The sequence below is a fragment of the Neoarthrinium moseri genome (assembly GCF_022829205.1).
Source record: "Neoarthrinium moseri strain CBS 164.80 chromosome Unknown scaffold41_Wmoseri_CBS_16480, whole genome shotgun sequence".
Lineage (NCBI taxonomy): Eukaryota > Fungi > Ascomycota > Sordariomycetes > Amphisphaeriales > Apiosporaceae > Neoarthrinium > Neoarthrinium moseri.
The window spans coordinates 1-18,323 of NW_026055155.1; the positions used below are offsets into that span (position 1 = coordinate 1).

At 54.9% G+C, this 18,323-nt stretch overlaps 7 protein-coding genes across 7 annotated transcripts; 3 read left to right on the top strand and 4 right to left on the bottom strand.

Moving 5' to 3' along the window:
- Positions 1 to 831: 831 nt before the first annotated feature.
- Positions 832 to 1,614, bottom strand: JN550_009171 (uncharacterized protein; the record flags this gene model as incomplete). The annotated part of the gene is made up of 1 exon (XM_049321214.1): positions 832 to 1,614. The coding sequence occupies one exon, from the start codon at positions 1,612 to 1,614 to the stop codon at positions 832 to 834; it is 783 nt and encodes a 260-aa protein (XP_049168747.1).
- A 1,874-nt stretch (positions 1,615 to 3,488) lies between these two features.
- JN550_009172 (uncharacterized protein) lies at positions 3,489 to 6,173 on the top strand (the record flags this gene model as incomplete). Its single annotated transcript, XM_049321215.1, has 1 exon — positions 3,489 to 6,173. The coding sequence occupies one exon, from the start codon at positions 3,489 to 3,491 to the stop codon at positions 6,171 to 6,173; it is 2,685 nt and encodes an 894-aa protein (XP_049168748.1).
- Positions 6,174 to 6,757: 584 nt separating this feature from the next.
- JN550_009173 (uncharacterized protein) lies at positions 6,758 to 8,108 on the bottom strand (the record flags this gene model as incomplete). Its single annotated transcript, XM_049321217.1, has 4 exons — positions 6,758 to 6,930; positions 6,989 to 7,349; positions 7,431 to 7,585; positions 7,697 to 8,108. The coding sequence occupies 4 exons, from the start codon at positions 8,106 to 8,108 to the stop codon at positions 6,758 to 6,760; spliced, it is 1,101 nt and encodes a 366-aa protein (XP_049168749.1).
- Positions 8,109 to 9,444: 1,336 nt separating this feature from the next.
- On the top strand, positions 9,445 to 11,892 carry JN550_009174 (uncharacterized protein; the record flags this gene model as incomplete). Its single annotated transcript, XM_049321218.1, has 6 exons — positions 9,445 to 9,531; positions 9,841 to 10,011; positions 10,072 to 11,073; positions 11,124 to 11,385; positions 11,444 to 11,528; positions 11,595 to 11,892. 6 exons carry the CDS (start codon positions 9,445 to 9,447, stop codon positions 11,890 to 11,892), a joined length of 1,905 nt encoding a protein of 634 aa, XP_049168750.1.
- Positions 11,893 to 11,927: 35 nt separating this feature from the next.
- On the bottom strand, positions 11,928 to 13,071 carry JN550_009175 (uncharacterized protein; the record flags this gene model as incomplete). Its single annotated transcript, XM_049321219.1, has 5 exons — positions 11,928 to 12,091; positions 12,208 to 12,300; positions 12,367 to 12,453; positions 12,524 to 12,689; positions 12,811 to 13,071. 5 exons carry the CDS (start codon positions 13,069 to 13,071, stop codon positions 11,928 to 11,930), a joined length of 771 nt encoding a protein of 256 aa, XP_049168751.1.
- Positions 13,072 to 13,400: 329 nt separating this feature from the next.
- JN550_009176 (uncharacterized protein) lies at positions 13,401 to 16,125 on the top strand (the record flags this gene model as incomplete). Its single annotated transcript, XM_049321220.1, has 5 exons — positions 13,401 to 13,818; positions 13,869 to 14,087; positions 14,350 to 14,566; positions 14,656 to 15,902; positions 16,049 to 16,125. 5 exons carry the CDS (start codon positions 13,401 to 13,403, stop codon positions 16,123 to 16,125), a joined length of 2,178 nt encoding a protein of 725 aa, XP_049168752.1.
- Positions 16,126 to 17,045: 920 nt separating this feature from the next.
- On the bottom strand, positions 17,046 to 17,739 carry JN550_009177 (uncharacterized protein; the record flags this gene model as incomplete). Its single annotated transcript, XM_049321221.1, has 2 exons — positions 17,046 to 17,294; positions 17,395 to 17,739. 2 exons carry the CDS (start codon positions 17,737 to 17,739, stop codon positions 17,046 to 17,048), a joined length of 594 nt encoding a protein of 197 aa, XP_049168753.1.
- Between the last annotated feature and the right edge of the window lie 584 nt (positions 17,740 to 18,323).

Genomic DNA, 18,323 nt, shown 5'->3' on the forward strand with positions numbered 1-18,323 from the left:
GTATAAAGTTTTTTTTTTTTTTTTTTTTTTTTTTCTTTTTTTTTATACCCTCTTGGGTCTGTCTTTTTTAGGTGTTAGACAGAAACACCAGTTTTGGCGCTGAAGTTGATGGTCTCTACATGTTGTCGTCTCATGTATCGAACTCCGGGAACGGGTTTTGATCTGTTCAGAAGAAATCAAATGGCAGACGTACTCACGCTTCGAAAGTGAAGGTCTTGTCGCATTCTTTGAGCCTCATCTTGATATCTGGTATTCCACGTGGATTTAGTCTCGTAACCCTATGCTAGCTTAACGTCCTGGCTGGGAGACTATAACCGTTGAACACTCTACTTGTGCATATGATAGTGAAATTAAAAATTGACAAGGCGATTATTTCTTGGCTCTAAATAATGACACCTAAGAGGCTTTTCAATGCTAAAACCGGGAGCGAGCCAAAAATGAGACATTAGGGACAACTATCTCTGTCTGACGCTCGTGTGGCTCGTGCAAGATATGAAACATCCATTAAGACATCTGATAGCAACTAATGGTATCTGAACTCCGGCTGTAATGCGCCGCCGCTCATCTATGTAACCTTTCTATAGCCTATTGGCTTCAAGTTGACGAAGGCAGCAACTAGCTGGAACGAGATAGTAGCAGCACCGTACACATTCAACGTACTGGAACGAGGGCGATAACATGACTCGCACCGTTCTTGATATGGATTCATCAACATGCATGAGTGAGAAACAATTACGGGATATCGCTAGACAGAGAGAGGAAGTTGCGGCCGAGTGAGTTGTCAGAATAGATACCGACGAGGCCGTTGTTACAGGGTCGACAACCCCTTCGCTATTGATGGATCGTATGTGCCTCCCCAGACTTTTCGCCAACCCGGCGGTACATGATATCAGTCCTCATGGTGTATTTGGTTCCCTTGAGCACATCTTCGCCGCTATGCACAAGATCATGATGTTGGAAAATCAGGCAAGCGCCGGGGGACGGATCGACGTCATACTCGTTAACATGGCCCGGCTGGTCTTCGCCAAAGAATCGCGTTGCGCCACCCCTGAGGTCCGGACTCCCTCGAAGATACAAATGTACGGTCAAAAACGAGACTTCGGACTCGTCTGGCGTCACGTAAAACCCGTCACTGTGCTGACGGAAATACATGCCAGGCTGGTATCGCAGGAACCGCAGCCGGTCGTTCAGTCGAGACATGCGCCATGTGCCAGAACTCCACACTGGATCGTCGCTAGTAATGTGAGGCGAGTTTTCCAGCGTCGCAATATTGGACGGAATATGCGGCTGGATTCGTGCGAGCAAGGCCTCGGCGAGCTGGGGATTGTCCCACATGATGCGATCGCAATGACGCACATCGCTGGCCATGACCATTTGTCCACCAGCGTTAATGAGTGCCGCATCCCACCGTCCTTGTGCGACGACTTCGGCGGCGTTACGGATCTCGTCGCATTCCTCGGGTGTTAGTAGGTCGTGAATGACGAGTGCAAAAGCATCTTCGTGCTCAGAGAAGCCCAGCGCCTTGAAGTCGACTCGCTCTGTCCGGCATGTCGAAGGTGAAGGTCGTTGTAGGCTTTCAAGAAGTGGGAGGGGCGGTTGGGCATTAAACGCCATAAGTTTGCTTTTTTTATTATTTCTGAGGAAGAGAGTTCTCGGATGTCAGAGTTGCTATAGCAAGTCTAGAGCAGTAATAAGAGAAATGTGTTGTTATTATTTCATTTGACTTGCCGAATGATTCATCTCAGCTGAGCTTGCTGCCTAGCAGCATATTATTAGTCTAATTTATGCAAAGCTACGTAAAAGTATGCAGCCTTTGGCATGACTGCCAAACCGTACCGATTTGAGTAAGCCGCTAGCAGGCTGACTCAGGGCTAAGAACTCGCTGCGACCAAAGGCTTATATCTTCACCCTTCAAACCTTGGCAGCAACTTGTGATAGAAGTTCCGCTGTGTTTTGCAATGTGATTGGATTATCCAGAGTATGCAAGCCACATCTTAGCTAACAAGTGGGGTTGCTCTCCTGCTCCCCCCCAAACCCGCCCTGAGCTCTTGCCTCGCTCAATTCTATAGGATAGATTTTGTCCTAGTTTGCCTTCACATCTGGCGTAGTAGGAGCCATCCCATTCCAGCCCAAAGTTCGTCCGTAGCCCAACAACTATAGCTGAACAGAGAAACGCTCGGTTTCAGATATAAATAGAATAGGCTGGCGTTCTATAGCAATGTCTCTCGTTTGTTCCATCAAATCAGGAACTACAACTGATTATACGTCCTGGTTTTTCTGGCGGTGCTCATGATAACATGAATTTGTGATAGCCTCTTTACAATTCCAGGTCGCGACGGGCACACCATTGCAAGGCACAAGATGGCTCAGGATAGGCTCCTCTATAACCTCCCGACGAGGTTGGCGATGCTTCTTGGTATTACAATATATATGTCTGCGGCCTCGGAATACTTGTTGAGATCAAGACTTTATCCTCAGTTCTTTCATGCAAATAAGCCTATGCAAAAACTTCTGTTCCAGGGCAAGGCTGTAGCCTCACAAAGCTGTATGATATGTCGGATTCGTTGACGGCCTTCTGTTGATACAAGAAGGGATATCGCACATTAACTATCTCCCCACGTGGACAAAGAAGTGCCAACGACTATGATTCGTCTTGGTGTGGACGCAACTAAGTCAACGACCTGCTAAGAAGAGCAATACGTCAAAATCCTTAAGCTTCGCATGCATAAACAACCGCTGCGATCTGGTCATGCGCCCCTAGATCATGCGCAGACGCAAAAGAGGAGATGGAGTTAATAAAAGCGGTCTTGGGTCAATTAGCACGCAGATGCGTTTCGCCTTCTTGCTCTTGCTTGCAGCTCCCATATGTATGCAACCCAACCCAAGGCGCCGATCGTCATACGCCAATGGCGCTTTACTGAAGAATTGGGCTTAACTCTAAACTAGTGTATAGTGGACGCTGAAGCTACAATTTGGACAGGAACCGGCGCGACGCAAATTGTCTCCCAAACCTGCTGCTATGCGGAACTACGAGTCATTTGTGCTCAACTGTATTTCTGAATTCGAAAAGATCCAGTACAGGTCTAGTGGAGGAGTTGCAAGCGACCATTCACCGGTTGGCAATGTCCCGGGGGCCAAGTCGCCAAGCAAGGGGTCGAGACAGCCTCTCCAATCAGGTTGCGCCCCAGTTCCGGCTATACAAGAGCGATCCACCGCCGCTACTACAACCCCGCAGAGCCCTCTTCCCCGGATTCTGGATTCCGTTTCGTGGAATAACTGCAAGGACATTGCAATTAGCCATAACTACCCAGTGGAACGCTAATCCCGAAAGCCTGGTCCATGTTTACCTAGGTAAATGTTAGTGATGTCACGTACATCGCGGTGAGAGCCATATAAGAGCGGTCATGAATGTCGTGTAATGCCTTGTGATATGTGTACCGTAGTTCTGCCCATGTCAAAGGAACAAGTCGTCGGTGTGTTGCGTAACAATGGGGTTGCATACTCGTCTTCTCGCTGCATTGAGCGTTCTGCTCCTCAGCAGTCAAGGTCCCGCCATTGCGGAAGCTTCGGCCATTCCACATGAACCGCACACGCAAGGCCGGGAACGCATCAGCATCAACAGCGAATGGCGGTTCCTGCGCTCAGAAAATAACACAGATGGGATCGTGTACGACATTCGTAATGACACGTCCGGCAACCCACAGGTGCTGAAGTCATGGATCCTTCCTTCTGCGAATGATTTCATCAAAGACCCTGCGGGACGCCACGAGCGGCCTGCCAGTGATCCATCGAGTATTCCTAGCCTGGCAGAGAAGTCACTCGATGATAGTGCGTGGGAAGATGTCACGCTGCCACACGACTGGGCTATCAAGGGCCCATTTTACACGGGAGACAACCCTGTCGTTCCTGGTACTATGGGAAGACTGCCTGTGCACGGAGTTGGCTGGTACCGCCGGAAAATCAATGTATCGAGTGCCGATGAAGCGGAGTCTATTTTTCTGGATATTGACGGAGCCCAGTCATATGCCATGGTTTGGCTCAACGACAAGCTCGTTGGAGGGTGGCCTTATGGGTACAATTCTTTCCGACTGGATCTGACACCTTATCTGGTCCCTGGCGACGACAACTTGCTGGCCATTCGCATAGACAACCCGAACCACTCGTCTCGTTGGTATCCTGGAGGCGGCATTTACCGCAATGTCTGGCTCACCAAGGTTGACTCGACTCATGTTGGGCAGTGGGGAACGTATATCACATCAAGAAGCGTGTCTGCTGAGTCCGCCTGTCTCGATTTGTCTGTACAAATCGAGAACACCGCAACGACTGAGAGTGAACGGACGGTCCAGGCAAGCACAGACGTATTCCTGTGGGACCCTAAGACAGGGACCAAGGGACATAAGGTAGCAAGCTTCCCGCCTGTGACTGTGAGTGTCTCTGCGGGAGACAAGCAGACTGTGAACAGCACCGTCACGGTGGCAAAGCCGCAGTTGTGGACGCCGCGAAACCCGAGCCTTTACGTCGCAGTGACAAGTCTCTTTTCTGACTCAAAAGGGCATCCAATTGACACCTATGAAACTCAATTCGGTATTCGTTCTGTTACCTATGATCCCAACCAGGGCCTATTGGTCAACGGCGAGCATGTGTACGTTCAGGGGGTTAACAACCACCACGATCTGGGCGCGTTGGGTGCTGCATTCAACGTTCGAGCAGCCGAGAGACAACTCGAGATACTGCAGGAGATGGGCTGCAATGCGATCCGGATGTCGCACAACCCTCCCGCACCCGAGCTGTTAGAACTGACAGACCGCATGGGTTTCTTGGTCATGGATGAAGTCTTCGACTCCTGGCAAAAGAACAAGACACCCAACGACTTCCACCTCATCTTCGACGACTGGCATGAGGCCGATCTCCGGGCCATGGTCCGCCGCGACCGGAACCACCCGTCAATCGTGGCATGGAGTTACGGAAACGAGGTTGGCGAGCAGGCTTCCGGACAAGCCGGAGCCGATATCTCGACCAGTCTGCGTGCCATCGTGGCCGAAGAGGACCCCACCCGACCTTCGACGGCCTCGGTCAACTCAGCCATGCCCGGGCAGCCTTTCCCCGGCGCGTTGGAGATCATCAGTCTGAACTACCAGGGCGCAGGCATCAGGAATACCAACCCTTACTCGAACCTTAACGGCATTCGAACGCAACCGCTGTATCCCACGTACCACTCATTGTATCCCGATAAGATGATCTGGACCTCCGAGTCGGCTTCGGCCCTGAGCACGAGAGGCACTTACATCTTCCCAGTGAGCAGCGAGATCAGCGCGCCCGTCAACGACACATCCGGCGGCGATCCCAAGGCGCTGCAAGTCAGCGCGTACGAGCTGTACTCGGCCGGGTTCGGCTCGTCTGTGGACAAGGTCTTCGGGTCGCAGGAGGCGAACCCGTTCGTGGCCGGCGAGTTCGTCTGGACCGGGTGGGACTACATCGGCGAGCCGACGCCGTACGACCTCGCGCGGTCGTCGTACTCGGGCATCATCGACCTGGCCGGCTTCAAGAAGGACCGCTTCTACGCCTACCAGTCCCAGTGGCGGCCCGACCTGCGCATGGCGCACATCCTGCCCCATTGGACCTGGCCCGACCGCGTCGGCAAGGTCACCCCCGTGCACGTCTTCTCGGCCGCCGACGAGGCTGAGCTCTTCCTCAACGGCGAGTCGCTCGGCAAGAAGACGAAGCGCCCCGGCATCGACTACAGGTTCCGCTGGGACGACGTGGTCTACCAGCCCGGCGAGCTCACAGTCAAGACCTACAAGGACGGCCAGCCCTGGGCGGACAAGACAGTCAAGACCGTCGGGGCAGCCGCCGGCATCCGACTGACTGCGGACCGAGCCATACTCAAGGCCGGCGATTCGACGGATCTCTCGTTCATCACGGCTGAGGTCATTGACAGCGAGGGCAACGTAGTGCCACAGGCCGACAACGCTATCACGTTCTCTCTAGACGGGCCGGGCGAGGTGGTGGCCACGGATAACGGCGACCCAGGCAGCATGGTGGCGTTCCCGTCCAAGGAGAGGAAGGCGTACAGCGGTCTTGCTTTGGCGATTGTTCGCGCGAGCGGCCCGGTCATCCTCAAAGCTACGGGCGAGGGGCTTGCGGGATCGGAGTTGAGTATCAGCGTGCTGTAGACTGTTTCATAAGTGTCAATTTGGAAGACTATATCGACTTGCACACAATGTACGTATATGGTGAAGCCATCATAATGATGCACCAGGTTAAGATCACGACCCTAGCTTCGTGAGGAGTGTTGCAGCCAGGAGAGCACAAGATGATAGAGAAAACATGAGTTATAGAGTTAGCTGTATTCCAAATATAATACAGGAAGATATCCCTGAAAGCTTGAAACTAGGTATACACCAAAAAATGTTGCCCCTAGTCTCAGGAATCCCACCAGGTGACTTGTGTCTATGAAGGGTGTGGCAACCTGATGTCCGGCAGTGAAAGATGTGGAACTAGGCCTATTTTTACAACACTCCCTGAAACGGAGCAAGTTGCCAATGAATTGGTTGTGTTCTAAGTTGAAAATGTTCGTCTTCTAGCCGTCTGTTGTTCCGAGAAGCCTCGAGATTTCCACGGTGATATCACAGTATCCTGATTCAATGTATTGATACAAGTGGTGCCCAAAGCGCTCTCCTGTCCGCTTTGTACGCCTGTGCCAAAAGAGCCTATTGTCTCTGCGGACACCAAAGTCACCGATAGCAGAAGAGCCTGTTCAGTACCAGATGCTCCTCGTTCGGTGGTGTGGCATGGTCTCCTTGCCTTGCTCCTCGAGCTGCTTCATGGTATCATACAAGAAGAAATCTATCAAGATGGCGTTCACCTTGGCGTCTGGGTGCTCTCGCTTGATCTCTCTTCTGATCAGCTCGACACACCAAATGCTGCACGCTACATAGGGTCAGTAACAGTTGGATGGGCGGCTGAGCGGATGTTTGGGTAAAGTTACCTCGAAGCTGCAATTCGGACCTGCTTCCACTCTCAATCATGGAGCCACTGCTGACTAGGGCTTGCAACGGGGGGCTGTACCCGATGCATCCTAATGTGGCCAGGATTTGAGGCACGCGGTAATCGGCAAACATGGTTATCTTGTCGATGTCGTAAAATTCGCCCCAGTTCTCCCCATTGAAGCATGCCCATAGGTCTGCCACGAAGATCTGGGCCCGCTTGAGGAGGCGAACAGGCTTGCGTCGGCCATCGAAGTGGTGTTCATCTCTGAAGCACAAGAAGTCGGTGGCAAGGGTGTTGACAAGCCGGGCTGCGGAACCACGTGCCGAGGAGATAAGATTTGTGACGCTGCACGAATATTTCTGTAGGTACCCGAACTATGTGTTGGCTCACGGACAGACGGCCGGGTGCGGCGAAAAGTGCGGGCGGTTCCTCGGACTTACTTCGTAGAGAACCTGCCCTGCTTCTCTCAAGCAAGACAGTCGTGATTCCAGGAGGGGAATCTCCTCGTCTGTGCAGGACCTGAAGACATGCCGCAATGACTCCACATTGCACTCCTCCTCATCTTGCCAGTAATGAGGGTCAAGAATGGGAATGCCTTTAAGAGAACAATTAATTCCAGACACGATATATTGGTACTGAGAAAGCAATTTCAAGTCGATGAAGAATATGATAACGGGTTACTGGCGGTTGGGAGAACATGACTCACCCTCATCCAAGGCCCGTTGCAATGAGGCAACAAGGCTCCAGTAGCCAGTCCATCTTCGATCTCGGTACTCAACCGCAAAACGATCCTCCTCGGGCCTTAACGACCAGAAAGAGAAGTTGAGGAGATCCATAACAAAGATGAAGGCGACAGTCGTTTCGTCTTTGGACTTGGGATGCAGCTCGTGCTCGGACCAGGTGCCCGTCGAATACTCCTTTTCCTGCATCTGGGAGTGAATCAAGGCGGCGGCATTCTTGGTGGCACGCATATCCAGAGCGACGTCAATCGAGTTGTCGTAGACATACTCGGCACCTTCGAGGACCCCTGTCTCAGGCTCGTCGTTGATGTTGAGCTTTCCCTGCAGATGCTGACGAAGTAGAGCAAGCAGCTCGGGATCAGCCTCTTCGTCCGACATTTCTGGGAGTGCGCGGCTGGCCGGAAGGCTGACTTAGACTGCAGGATTTGCAGTGTGATGCGCGACCTGGTTGTGGTGTCGTCGAGTTTTGGCTAAAGGTCTTAGACAAGCCGGGGAATTGATAACGGCCTGGATGAAATCAGGGGCAGGCCCCGAAAGAAGTGAGTGCTGGTGGACGAAAACTGTTTGTGGAGCAAGTAGCCCGATGCCAGAATCCTCACCAGACGGAGACTTTCTAGGCTTGCAATTGAGGGTTTGACCAAGAAAATCCCTGGTAACTTCTCCCGCTCGTCCTGAATGAGATATCGCAGATTGGGCCCTTCTCAATGTTGGAACAGACCACCAGGGCAGGGGTCGCAGGATTCATTGGCACACTGAGGGGTGAAGTCGCATGCGCAGGGCCATCTCAGGCACAGACCAGTCGTGCAAGTACAGCCCTCCCTCCTGTGGTGCACTGCACCACGGCTATCGCTAGGCTAACCGCTGAGAGCGCTGGAGGCCAATGGCGTCTAGTGCCGGGCTCCCGCTGCAACCAGAGGCCCCACTCCACCACCATGCTCAGCTGTGAGAAGCACCCGCACGCCGCCATCCCTCCAGTCCAGTGCGTGCCAGGTAGGAGCCCGAGCTCCAGCTTGCCAGCTTAGGTGCCGCAATGCAATCCTGGCACGACCGCGGAGTACTGCCGCTGCCGTTGCCGCCTCGCGGGCTCGCGGGCTCGCCTGGCAGTCTCCCAGGGTTACATGTAACTGAGTACGGTGGCTCCCCAAGCTCCCCAGGTATACCTACTTCAGGACCTTAGGGTGGTAGTCACTTGCGCACGTCGCCGGCCAGCCAACAGCGTCAGCAGAGGTACCAACCAAGGCACGCAGTCACCTTTCCCACCTTCACGGCATCCGAATCGCGTCTTGCCTGTCTCATCTTCGAATCATCCCGCGCGCTTGAAGCCAATTGAAGCTTCAACCCGACAAAACCAGTCAATCTCCCCTCAAGGCAGCTGGCTCGCGGAAGGATCCAGTACTTACAGACGAGTTACCTCACCTGTGTGCACCGTACCTTTACCTACACCCCGGCCGACCACCCAGCTTTAGGTGGCCCAAGTTACGTAGTTAGTTCCGTCACGGCTTCCTGAGTCCACCACCACCCAAGGTCTCGTCGTCGTCTCGTTACCTGGGGCTCCATCTCGCAGCCTCAACCCGCACGGCAGCCTCGCGCCGTCTTCCATCCCCCTCCCGCCCTGTCGGTATCTATTCGACCCGACTCGATCGCGGATCGCAAACCTCGTTCTTCCAGCAAACCCGTATGCATCTTCGAGGCGCGGGATCGTGACGATTGCACGATGGCGGCGACCACTTCTTCTACCCTCACGCGGGACAGCTACAACCGCCAGTCCCTGGGTGCCAACCTCAACGTCAACGTCAAGAAGGTACGTCGCACACTCCCGGCACGGCCTCCGGGCCTGCGCATGTGCAGGCGCGTTTGCAGGCCTCTCTAGGGCGCCTCTTTGTCCACGTTGCGATATGAATTCTCCATGTTCCCTTCCACTCGGCTTTTTTGCGCCAGCCTGTTCCCTCCGCTGCATTACATTCCTGTCTCCCGCCACGTCCAGCACCTATACCTCTCACTATTCGCCAGCCTTTCTTGCCAGTTATGGTGGGAGAGACGAGGGGCAACAGACGCAATGGCGCAATTCGCAACGACAGAACCTAGCTCACTACTGACGCATGCGAAACAGGCCAAGGTCCTCATGGTAGGCGCTGGAGGCATTGGATGCGAACTCCTCAAGAACCTCGTCCTCACAGGCTTCGGCGAAGTACACGTCGTCGACCTCGATACCATTGACCTGAGCAACTTGAATCGCCAGTTTCTGTTCCGCCACGAGCACATCAAGAAGTCCAAGGCCGAGGTATGACGCAATCACGGCAACACGTTGCGCATACGAGCCAGCACGCTGACGGAATCACAGGTGGCCAAAGAAGCAGCGCAAGTCTTCAATCCGAACGTCAAGATCGAGTCCTATTTCGCGAATATCAAGGATACCCAGTTCAACATTGCCTGGTTCCGCGGCTTTCAGCTGGTCTTCAATGCCCTCGACAACCTCGATGCCAGACGCCACGTGAACCGCATGTGCCTGGCCGCCAATGTCCCTCTGATCGAAAGTGGCACGACAGGCTTCAATGGACAAGTCCAGGTCATCAAGAAAGGTGTCACTGCCTGCTACGACTGCACAACGAAGGACGTCCCCAAGTCGTTTCCCGTCTGCACGATCAGAAGTACCCCGAGCCAGCCGATCCACTGCATAGTCTGGGCCAAGAGCTACCTGCTGAACGAGGTCTTCGGCGTGAGCGAGGACGAGGCGGCCTTCGACCACTCGGAAGACGCGGATAACGCGCACGAGATCGAGGAACTGAAGAAGGAGGCTGAGGCGCTGAAACAGATCAGGGAGTCGGTCGGAACCGCAGACTTTGCGCAGAAGCTGTTTGACAAGGTCTTTAATGCAGATATTCAGAGGCTCTGTTCCATGGAGGAGATGTGGAACTCGCGAGAGAAGCCGAGGCCTCTGGAATATCAGACCCTCAAGCCTACCATGCCCACAATCGACGATGCCTTCTTGCAGGACGGCCAGAAGAACTGGTCCGTTGAGGAGAACTTGGCTGTCTTGGAAAGCAGCTTGGATCGACTGAGCAAACGCATAGCCGAGATGAAGAAGGAGCAGGAGACAGGCCAAACCACAGTCACTCCCTCGATATCTTTTGACAAGGACGACGAGGACACCCTAGATTTTGTTGCAGCAGCCGCCAACATACGTGCGCACATTTTTGGTATTGATCTGAAGACACGGTTTGACGTCAAGCAGATGGCTGGCAACATCATCCCCGCCATTGCGACGACAAACGCCATTGTCGCCGGCCTGTGTGTCCTGGAGGCTTTCAAGGTCCTAAAGGGCGATTATAACGACGCAAAGGAGGTGAGTCCCAACAAAAGGCCTCCGCACAGGCTTGGATACTAAACGTGCAGGTCTTCTTGTCACCATTCGCCAACCAAAGATTACTGGCGCCGGACCGCCCACGGCCACAAAATCCGACATGCCCGATATGCACCTCGTATTACACCGGCGTGTATGCCGACCTAGCTCGCGCGACACTGAACGATCTAGTCGAGGACTTCATTAAGGCGCATCTGGGCTATGGTGACCGGGAGTTCTCTATTACAAGCGACAGGGGTCTCCTCTATGACCCTGATGAAACCGACCAACTTCCCAAGAAACTCACCGATCTGGGTATGTAAACCGTGATGACTTTTCTCTCTTCTTCTACAACCCAACTAACCATTTGCAGGCCTCCAGCATGGCGGGTTCCTGACAATTGTGGACGAGTCTGACGAAGATGTATTTGTGAACGTTGTTCTTGACATCTTGGAAGCGTAAGTGCAGCCCTTTTGTGGAAAAGCATGCAAGATCTTGTCGGCTCATTTGTTTCGTGATTATAGTAAGGAACCGCTTGAAGACAAGCCTGTCAAGGCTGTTGTAGAGCCTGACAAGACCCCGGAGATACAGCGCAAACCCAAGAAGGCGCCCGTCGCCGAGAGCAATGGTGTCACTCAAACGAATGGCAAGCATGCTATAGAAACAGCATCTCCTTCCAAGGACCTCAAACGCGCTAGAGAAGAGGAGACTGAGGCTTCTGCTTCCGTGAAGAAGGCAAAATTGACTCAAACGGGTGACAGCGATGTCGTGCTTGTGGACGACGAGGCCGGTTCTGGGGCTATTTTGATTGACGATGACTGAGACTCCCCTGCTTGAGAGGAGATATATCCTGGATCTCAAGCTGCACTCAGACCTCCGTCCAGGTTTAAGACGGCGTTGTGTGCATACGGATTCTTGACGAGGAATGCTGCAGCATCGGCGACTTCCTCCGCAGTCCCCAATCGACGCAGTGGGATGGATGCGGACAGGTTGCCTTTTTCGTCCATGACTACATGGATAGCTGTACATTAATGATCTTGTACCATACAGTTTTGGCAGTTGGGGAAAACGGCTTGCGTTCAGGATGCATGGACGTGATGAGAAAAGGGCGAAAGGGGGGAATGGAGACGAACTTACGTTTCGTCATGTCAGTTTGAATATAGCCGGGCAAGAGAACGTTGACCCGGACGCCGAATCTGCCGACCTCTAGGGCAAACGACCGCGTTAGACCTAGATTGATGCGCATTAGATACCTCAAGCAAATGAGAGATGTATATGACCTGCCACTCTACGTACCCACGATACCCGCTTTTGACGCAGCATACACGCTGGCCCCTAACCCTCCTTGCACCGCCAGCAGACTCGAAATGTTGACGATACAACCTGGATATGCGTGAGCTGGGTCGAGAAAAAGAAATGAATGACTAGATAGAACATATTCAGGAATGCATACCACTCTTCTGTCGAATCATCTGTTGGCTTACTGACTGGCAGCCAAAGATGGTTCCCATCAGGTTTGTGTTGATGATGCGCTGGTTCTCAGCGGGGTCTGACTTGTACAGCAAGGACTGCTGTGTTATGCCAGCAGCGTTGACAAGAATATCAACGTTCTGTTGCGTCTGTCAAAATGCACACATGTTAGACTGATACTTATGGCTGGTGGATATAGCTTCCGCAAGAAAAGGGGGGTTATATTCGGTCAATACAAGATATACAACGCCAAAGGAAGCCCTTACGAACCTGCTTCATGTCGTTGAGCATGCCGGTCCATCCGTCTATACTGCTCACGTCGAAGGCATACGAGTTGTGGCGCGCCGGCGGCTGATGGTGGTGCTGCTGCTCTCCGGCCGACAAGCTGTCCAAGGCGGAGCTCAGGCGCGCCTCGTCCCGGCCGACCAGCGTCACCGAGGTGCCCTCGGAGGCAAACAGCCGCGCGATGGCCAGGCCGATGCCCCGGCTGCCGCCGGTGATGATGGCGCGTTTGTTGGCCAGGCTGCGCATCTTGTGGGGACGGCGGCAAGAAGCTCTAGAGACTCGGCCGCATCCAAGTCCAATATACAATACGATCTATACACAGCACGGGCGCGCGCAGTCTACGCAGCTGATGAAAGCCCCAGCCAACAGGACTCGAAAGAGAGCGAGAGAGCCTGGAGAGCGCAGGCGCCAAGCGGTTGAGGCGGGCAGGCTTGCCCGTTGAGGGCGAGCTAAACGGAACCCCCGGAAATTTGGCCGGGCGCTGATTTGCTGGGCGGGCGGCGGGCTCTTAGCGATTTCCAGGGGTGTGGGCTCGAGATTTTAGCGCTGTGGCACGGCTATTTCAACGACACTCGATGGGGGTCCAAGTGGGAAGGAGGGACTGGCCCTGGGACTGGAAGCGAGCGGTCCACCGAGGCTTCCAAGGTTGTTCCAAGGTTTCCCAAGGCTTGCTTCCAACCAATTCTCTTATCAGACGAAGGGTCCAGAAAGAGAAAGAGAGAGAGAGAGACACTGAGGGCGACACGGCGCGCGCATTCGGCGAAACGCAAAAAGTGACAACAGGATCGAACCCCAGCGACGACGACACGGAATCAATTGGTTCCTCGCTCGGTGCGCTCCTCGCCCGCAGTCCTCCAGATCTGACCCAAGTTACTGCTGCTGCTGCTGCTGCTGCGCGCAAACACGCCTCCGACGACGACCCGCCGCCGCGCACCGAGGCCCTCGAGCTACGAACGAAAGTCCGCCCGTCTCTCGAGCGCCGAACCTCCATGCGTCCAGCGCCCGCCGCGCCCCAGGTCGTCCAGGTCCCGGTCCAGGCCCAGCACATGCCGACGACGCCTCGCCCGACGTCCGCGCGACACGACAGCTGCTACCACATCCAATGACTCTCTCCCACGCCGCCAATGGCGCTGCCGCCGCCCCCGGCTCCCCGTCCGAGTTCCCCAAGCTCGACACCTCGGTCGCCGCTGCCACCGCGGCCGATGCGCAAGGCGAGAAGAAGGCGCCCGTCATAGACGCGGGGCTGAGGAGTCTTGATCACTGTACGTCTTTTTTCCTGTTGCGCACTACTCCTCTGGCGGGTGTGCAATTGGGCGGGCCATGTGGGCGCGAGCAAGAGAGGGAGGGGGAAAAAAGCAAGCGCGCGGCTGGCTTGAGTGAGACTCGAGGTCGCACGAGAGTATACAGCCGGCACCATCTATTTCTCCCTTCTGTCTGCTCGCTCGCCAACCCTCATATGCCAGATATAGTTTGCAGGAAAAGGCGAGCAGGGAAACAATGGCTAACGTATTGTGTCTATAACAGACAAGAGAGCGCTCCCCAAATGGCGGTACGACCTCCGTCAGCAACTGTTGCCCCTCATAAGATGGGAGACGCCGTATCTGGCGTGGCTGCAGGACACGCTGCGGACGCCCGCGCTGGATAGCTACTTCGCCATCACGGCGAACCTGGGCACGCACACGTTCTTCATGATTGGGCTGCCGATCCTGTTCTGGTGCGGATATGCGTCTTTCGGGAAAGGGTAGGCTTCTCCTTTCCGCCCCAAGTAGCACGTGCCCATCTCCAGATAGATGGCCACAGGTCAAGACAGAATAGCTGACGGGCGAACAGACTGGTGCATATCCTCGCTGCCGGCGTGTTCTTCACCGGCTTTGTGAAGGACTTCTTCTCGCTCCCAAGGCCGCTCTCGCCTCCCCTGCAGAGAATCACCATGTCCGGCTCGGCGGCCTTGGAGTATGGTTTCCCATCGACACACTCCGCCAACGCCGTCTCGGTCGCGGTGTACGGCATACTCATATTGCACTCACCGGAAAACACACTCCCGCCCAGCGTGCAGCTGGGTCTCGAGGTGTTGGCTTACTTTTACGCTGCGAGTATCATCTTCGGCCGCTTGTACTGCGGTATGCATGGTTTCCTGGATGTCATCGTTGGGTCTGTCATGGGCGCTGCCATTTCGCTCGTCGAGTTCTATTACGGCCCCAGCATGGATCTGTACCTCCACGAGCAGACGGCGTCGGCAGTGTTGATAGTGGCACTTGTGATCATCGTCCTCGTCCGGGTGCACCCCGAGCCCGCGGACGACTGCCCCTGCTTTGACGACAGTGTCGCCTTTGCGGGCGTCGTGATCGGAGTTGAGCTCGGCACATGGCACTTTGGGCGCTCACCTTTTGCGTCCATCGTCTTTGATCTGGAGGCTCTTGGCTGGCCCATGGTCATTGTGCGTATCCTCGTGGGCGTCCTTGCCGTGTTCGCGTGGCGCGAGATGGCCAAGCCGGCCCTGCTCAAGGGGCTACCGCACCTGTTCCGTGTCATCGAGACCTGGGGCCTGGCCTTGCCCCGGCGCTTCTTCATGCCTGCCTCGGAGTACAAGAACATCCCGCTTAGGTTGCGGGTTGACAACGTGTTGCCCAACGTGAGCGACCTGCCCAACTTCGTCAACAACATCCGCAAGGGCCGGCGTGGCAGGTCCGTTAGTATCGGCCCGCAGAGCGCTGCGGATGCGTACGAGACCCTGGCGTACCGGGAGCGCCGCCGGCGCGAGAGCATCGGCAGCAACGGGAGCATGCGCAGCAAGCCGAGCATCGCAGACCTGCGGGCGGGCTCCCCGCTGCTGAACACGCCCGAGGAGCAGACGGGGCGCAGCAGTGCCGTGGCTGGTGGCAAGCTCAGCGAATACGAGCGCATGATGGGCGAGGGGACCGTGCTGGTGTCGCCGAGCGATGAGAGGGATGGCGACGAGCCCACCGTCTACGTCGAGTCGCAGGATGAGCTGGGCGAGAAGGAGGTCTTCGCCTTGCTGATCAAGCCCAGAGTGCGGTACGATGTCGAGGTCGTGACAAAGCTGGTTGTCTACACTGGTAAGTCGTGCTCCGTCTTTCATGCCGTGATGAACGTCGTGGGTTTTACTACCATGGGATGCGTCAACAGTTGCTACCCCTGATTTATTCTTATCACGTGCCATAACATGAACGAGATGTGCAGACTTGCTAACACCGAATTACAGGCATCGGCTTAGTCGCCGTCGACGTCGTGCCCATTATGTTCGAGTTCATCGGCTTGGGTGCCGGCCACCTGCAATGACACTAGCCGATACGATTTCTCAAAAAGCAAGGCATGGCCATCTTTCCCAAGCTCCAGTGGCTCAAGGACTGCCCGTCTGCCGATAGCACGAATATAATGATACGGGATTTTTATTACTTTCTTCTTCTACTTCTACTACTTTTCTACCTTTTTGGAATGACGGATGGGACATGAGGTGGCTTTCTTGTATATAGTAGAGTTTTTTTTTTCCCTTTCTTTGCATACGAAGGTTTCGCACGCGCTCTCTCTGTAGACCCTTGTATAGAAGAGTGGCTTTGAAAAGACACGATGATGACACGAGGTCGTGCTGGATCTGTGATACGGTTCCTTCTGCCTGTCGAACATGTGAACACGAATCCATTCCGTCTAACCAACCCGAGTCGAAAGTGTTGCGTGGTCGGTCTCTGTATCTATAGGTCATGTACGTTGCCCAGTGGCACGGCCTGTTTGTTCACATGGCGATTTTCTTTAACCCAGTAATTCCAAGTCCAGCCTATAGCGACCCGTTGAGTTGCGAGACATAACGCAAGAAAAACATGTGAATCGGAGATAATCATCAAGTATCAATAGAGGATAGAGGCCCTGACGCGGGCAGTACCAGCCGACGGCGGACGACAAACTCTTCCGGGGTGCAAAATCGAAGCACATGCTATGGTACAAAGCGTCCTGAACTCCCCAGCCAATGCCGTTTTCTCTCTCATTTGAGCTGTTCATCGTTTCTTCTCTCTCTCTCTCTCTCTCGCTTACAACCACCGCCGAACCTGGCTGGACACACGCACGCCACATATACGACCCCAGCTTTCCTCGTCCGTCCATCCATCCATTTATTATCAATCAAGCAGATCCGCAGGAAGCTCCCCGTCTCTGCCACCATACACACACACACACACACACACACACACAGATTCCGCCGGCAAGATCTACGCGCCCAGGCCGTCGAAGCTGACGCCCGTCTCCTCGCGCAGGATGTCGTCGAGGAAAGTCCCGTCCCTAAGGTAGACCCAGCCGCCGGTGGCCGTGTCCTGCTTGGCGTCCTGGCCCTCGCTCGTGACGACCCAGTCGTAGCGCTTGGGGCCCGACAGCGGCGACGACAGCCAGATCTGCCGGTTGGGCGGCTGCTTGTTGATTACGTAGTCGCCGTGCGGGTACTTGATCGTCATGACGCCGGACTGCGCCTGGCGCGTTAGCCAACCTGCCTGCGGGGAGAGTGGGGGAGACAAGGTATCATCCGGGGTGGTGGTGCTGGTGCTGGTGCGAGGAAAAACTCACGCTGTACTCGACGTCGATCTCGCCCTTGGCGTCCTGCTCCTCCTCGTACTTGGCCAGGATGCCCTCGATGTACTCGTCGGCCAGCTGGTGGTACTGGCTGTCGGTGAGCTCGGCGGGCTTGGCCGTCTTCAGGACGTCCGGGGGCAGCGGCTTCGCGAGCCCGGCGCTGGTCGAGAAGAAGGTCGCACGCGGGAGCTTCGGCACGGCGGCGGCGGCGTGCTGCGGAAGGGGGAGAGCTCGGCTGGCGCTCAGGGGTCGCACGGCATGGTGGGCTGCTACGGCGCTGCGGCTCTGTAGGGCGCGGTGCGCGGCTCGCCCGAGTTTTGCGAGGTTGCTTCCCGTCATGGTGATCTGGAGGTGCCGGGGGGGTTTTGGGGAGGAGAGGAACTGTCAAGGTGGAGGACGAGCTTCCGTTTCTTGGTACGTTGCCGGATGGCGCTTGAGTCGACGGACGGTCGTGGATGTCAAAAAGGACAAAAAAAACAAGTGAGGCAGAGGAGCGCAGAGCTCTCTATGGCAATGGTTCACTGCATGCCGTGGGGAGCGTGGCGTCCGGTTCGATTGTTGGTCCAGAAGCTGCGACTTGGTCAATCAAAATCGCGGTTCACTATCTGGAGGGCGCGATTAGCTTTCGTCATGCCGCACCGCCGGGGCACACGGGCGGTAATTAAGTGACAGGCCAACAGCTGGAGCTTGGACGGGGAGCTTCCCACCCCCCACCAACTGCCGGAACGCAACTAAATAGTGGAGTTCGGTACGTTAGAATTTACATGGATCAGTGGGTGTTCCTGGTTTGGTTGCGGATACACAACATAGAGATCATATAGTACAGGAACAAAATCAAGATTTAGTTTCCAGATATAGTCAAAGACCTATTGTATCTAGAAGCGACGCCTGGTCAAGCATAGTGAACCATTGCAAATGCCAAA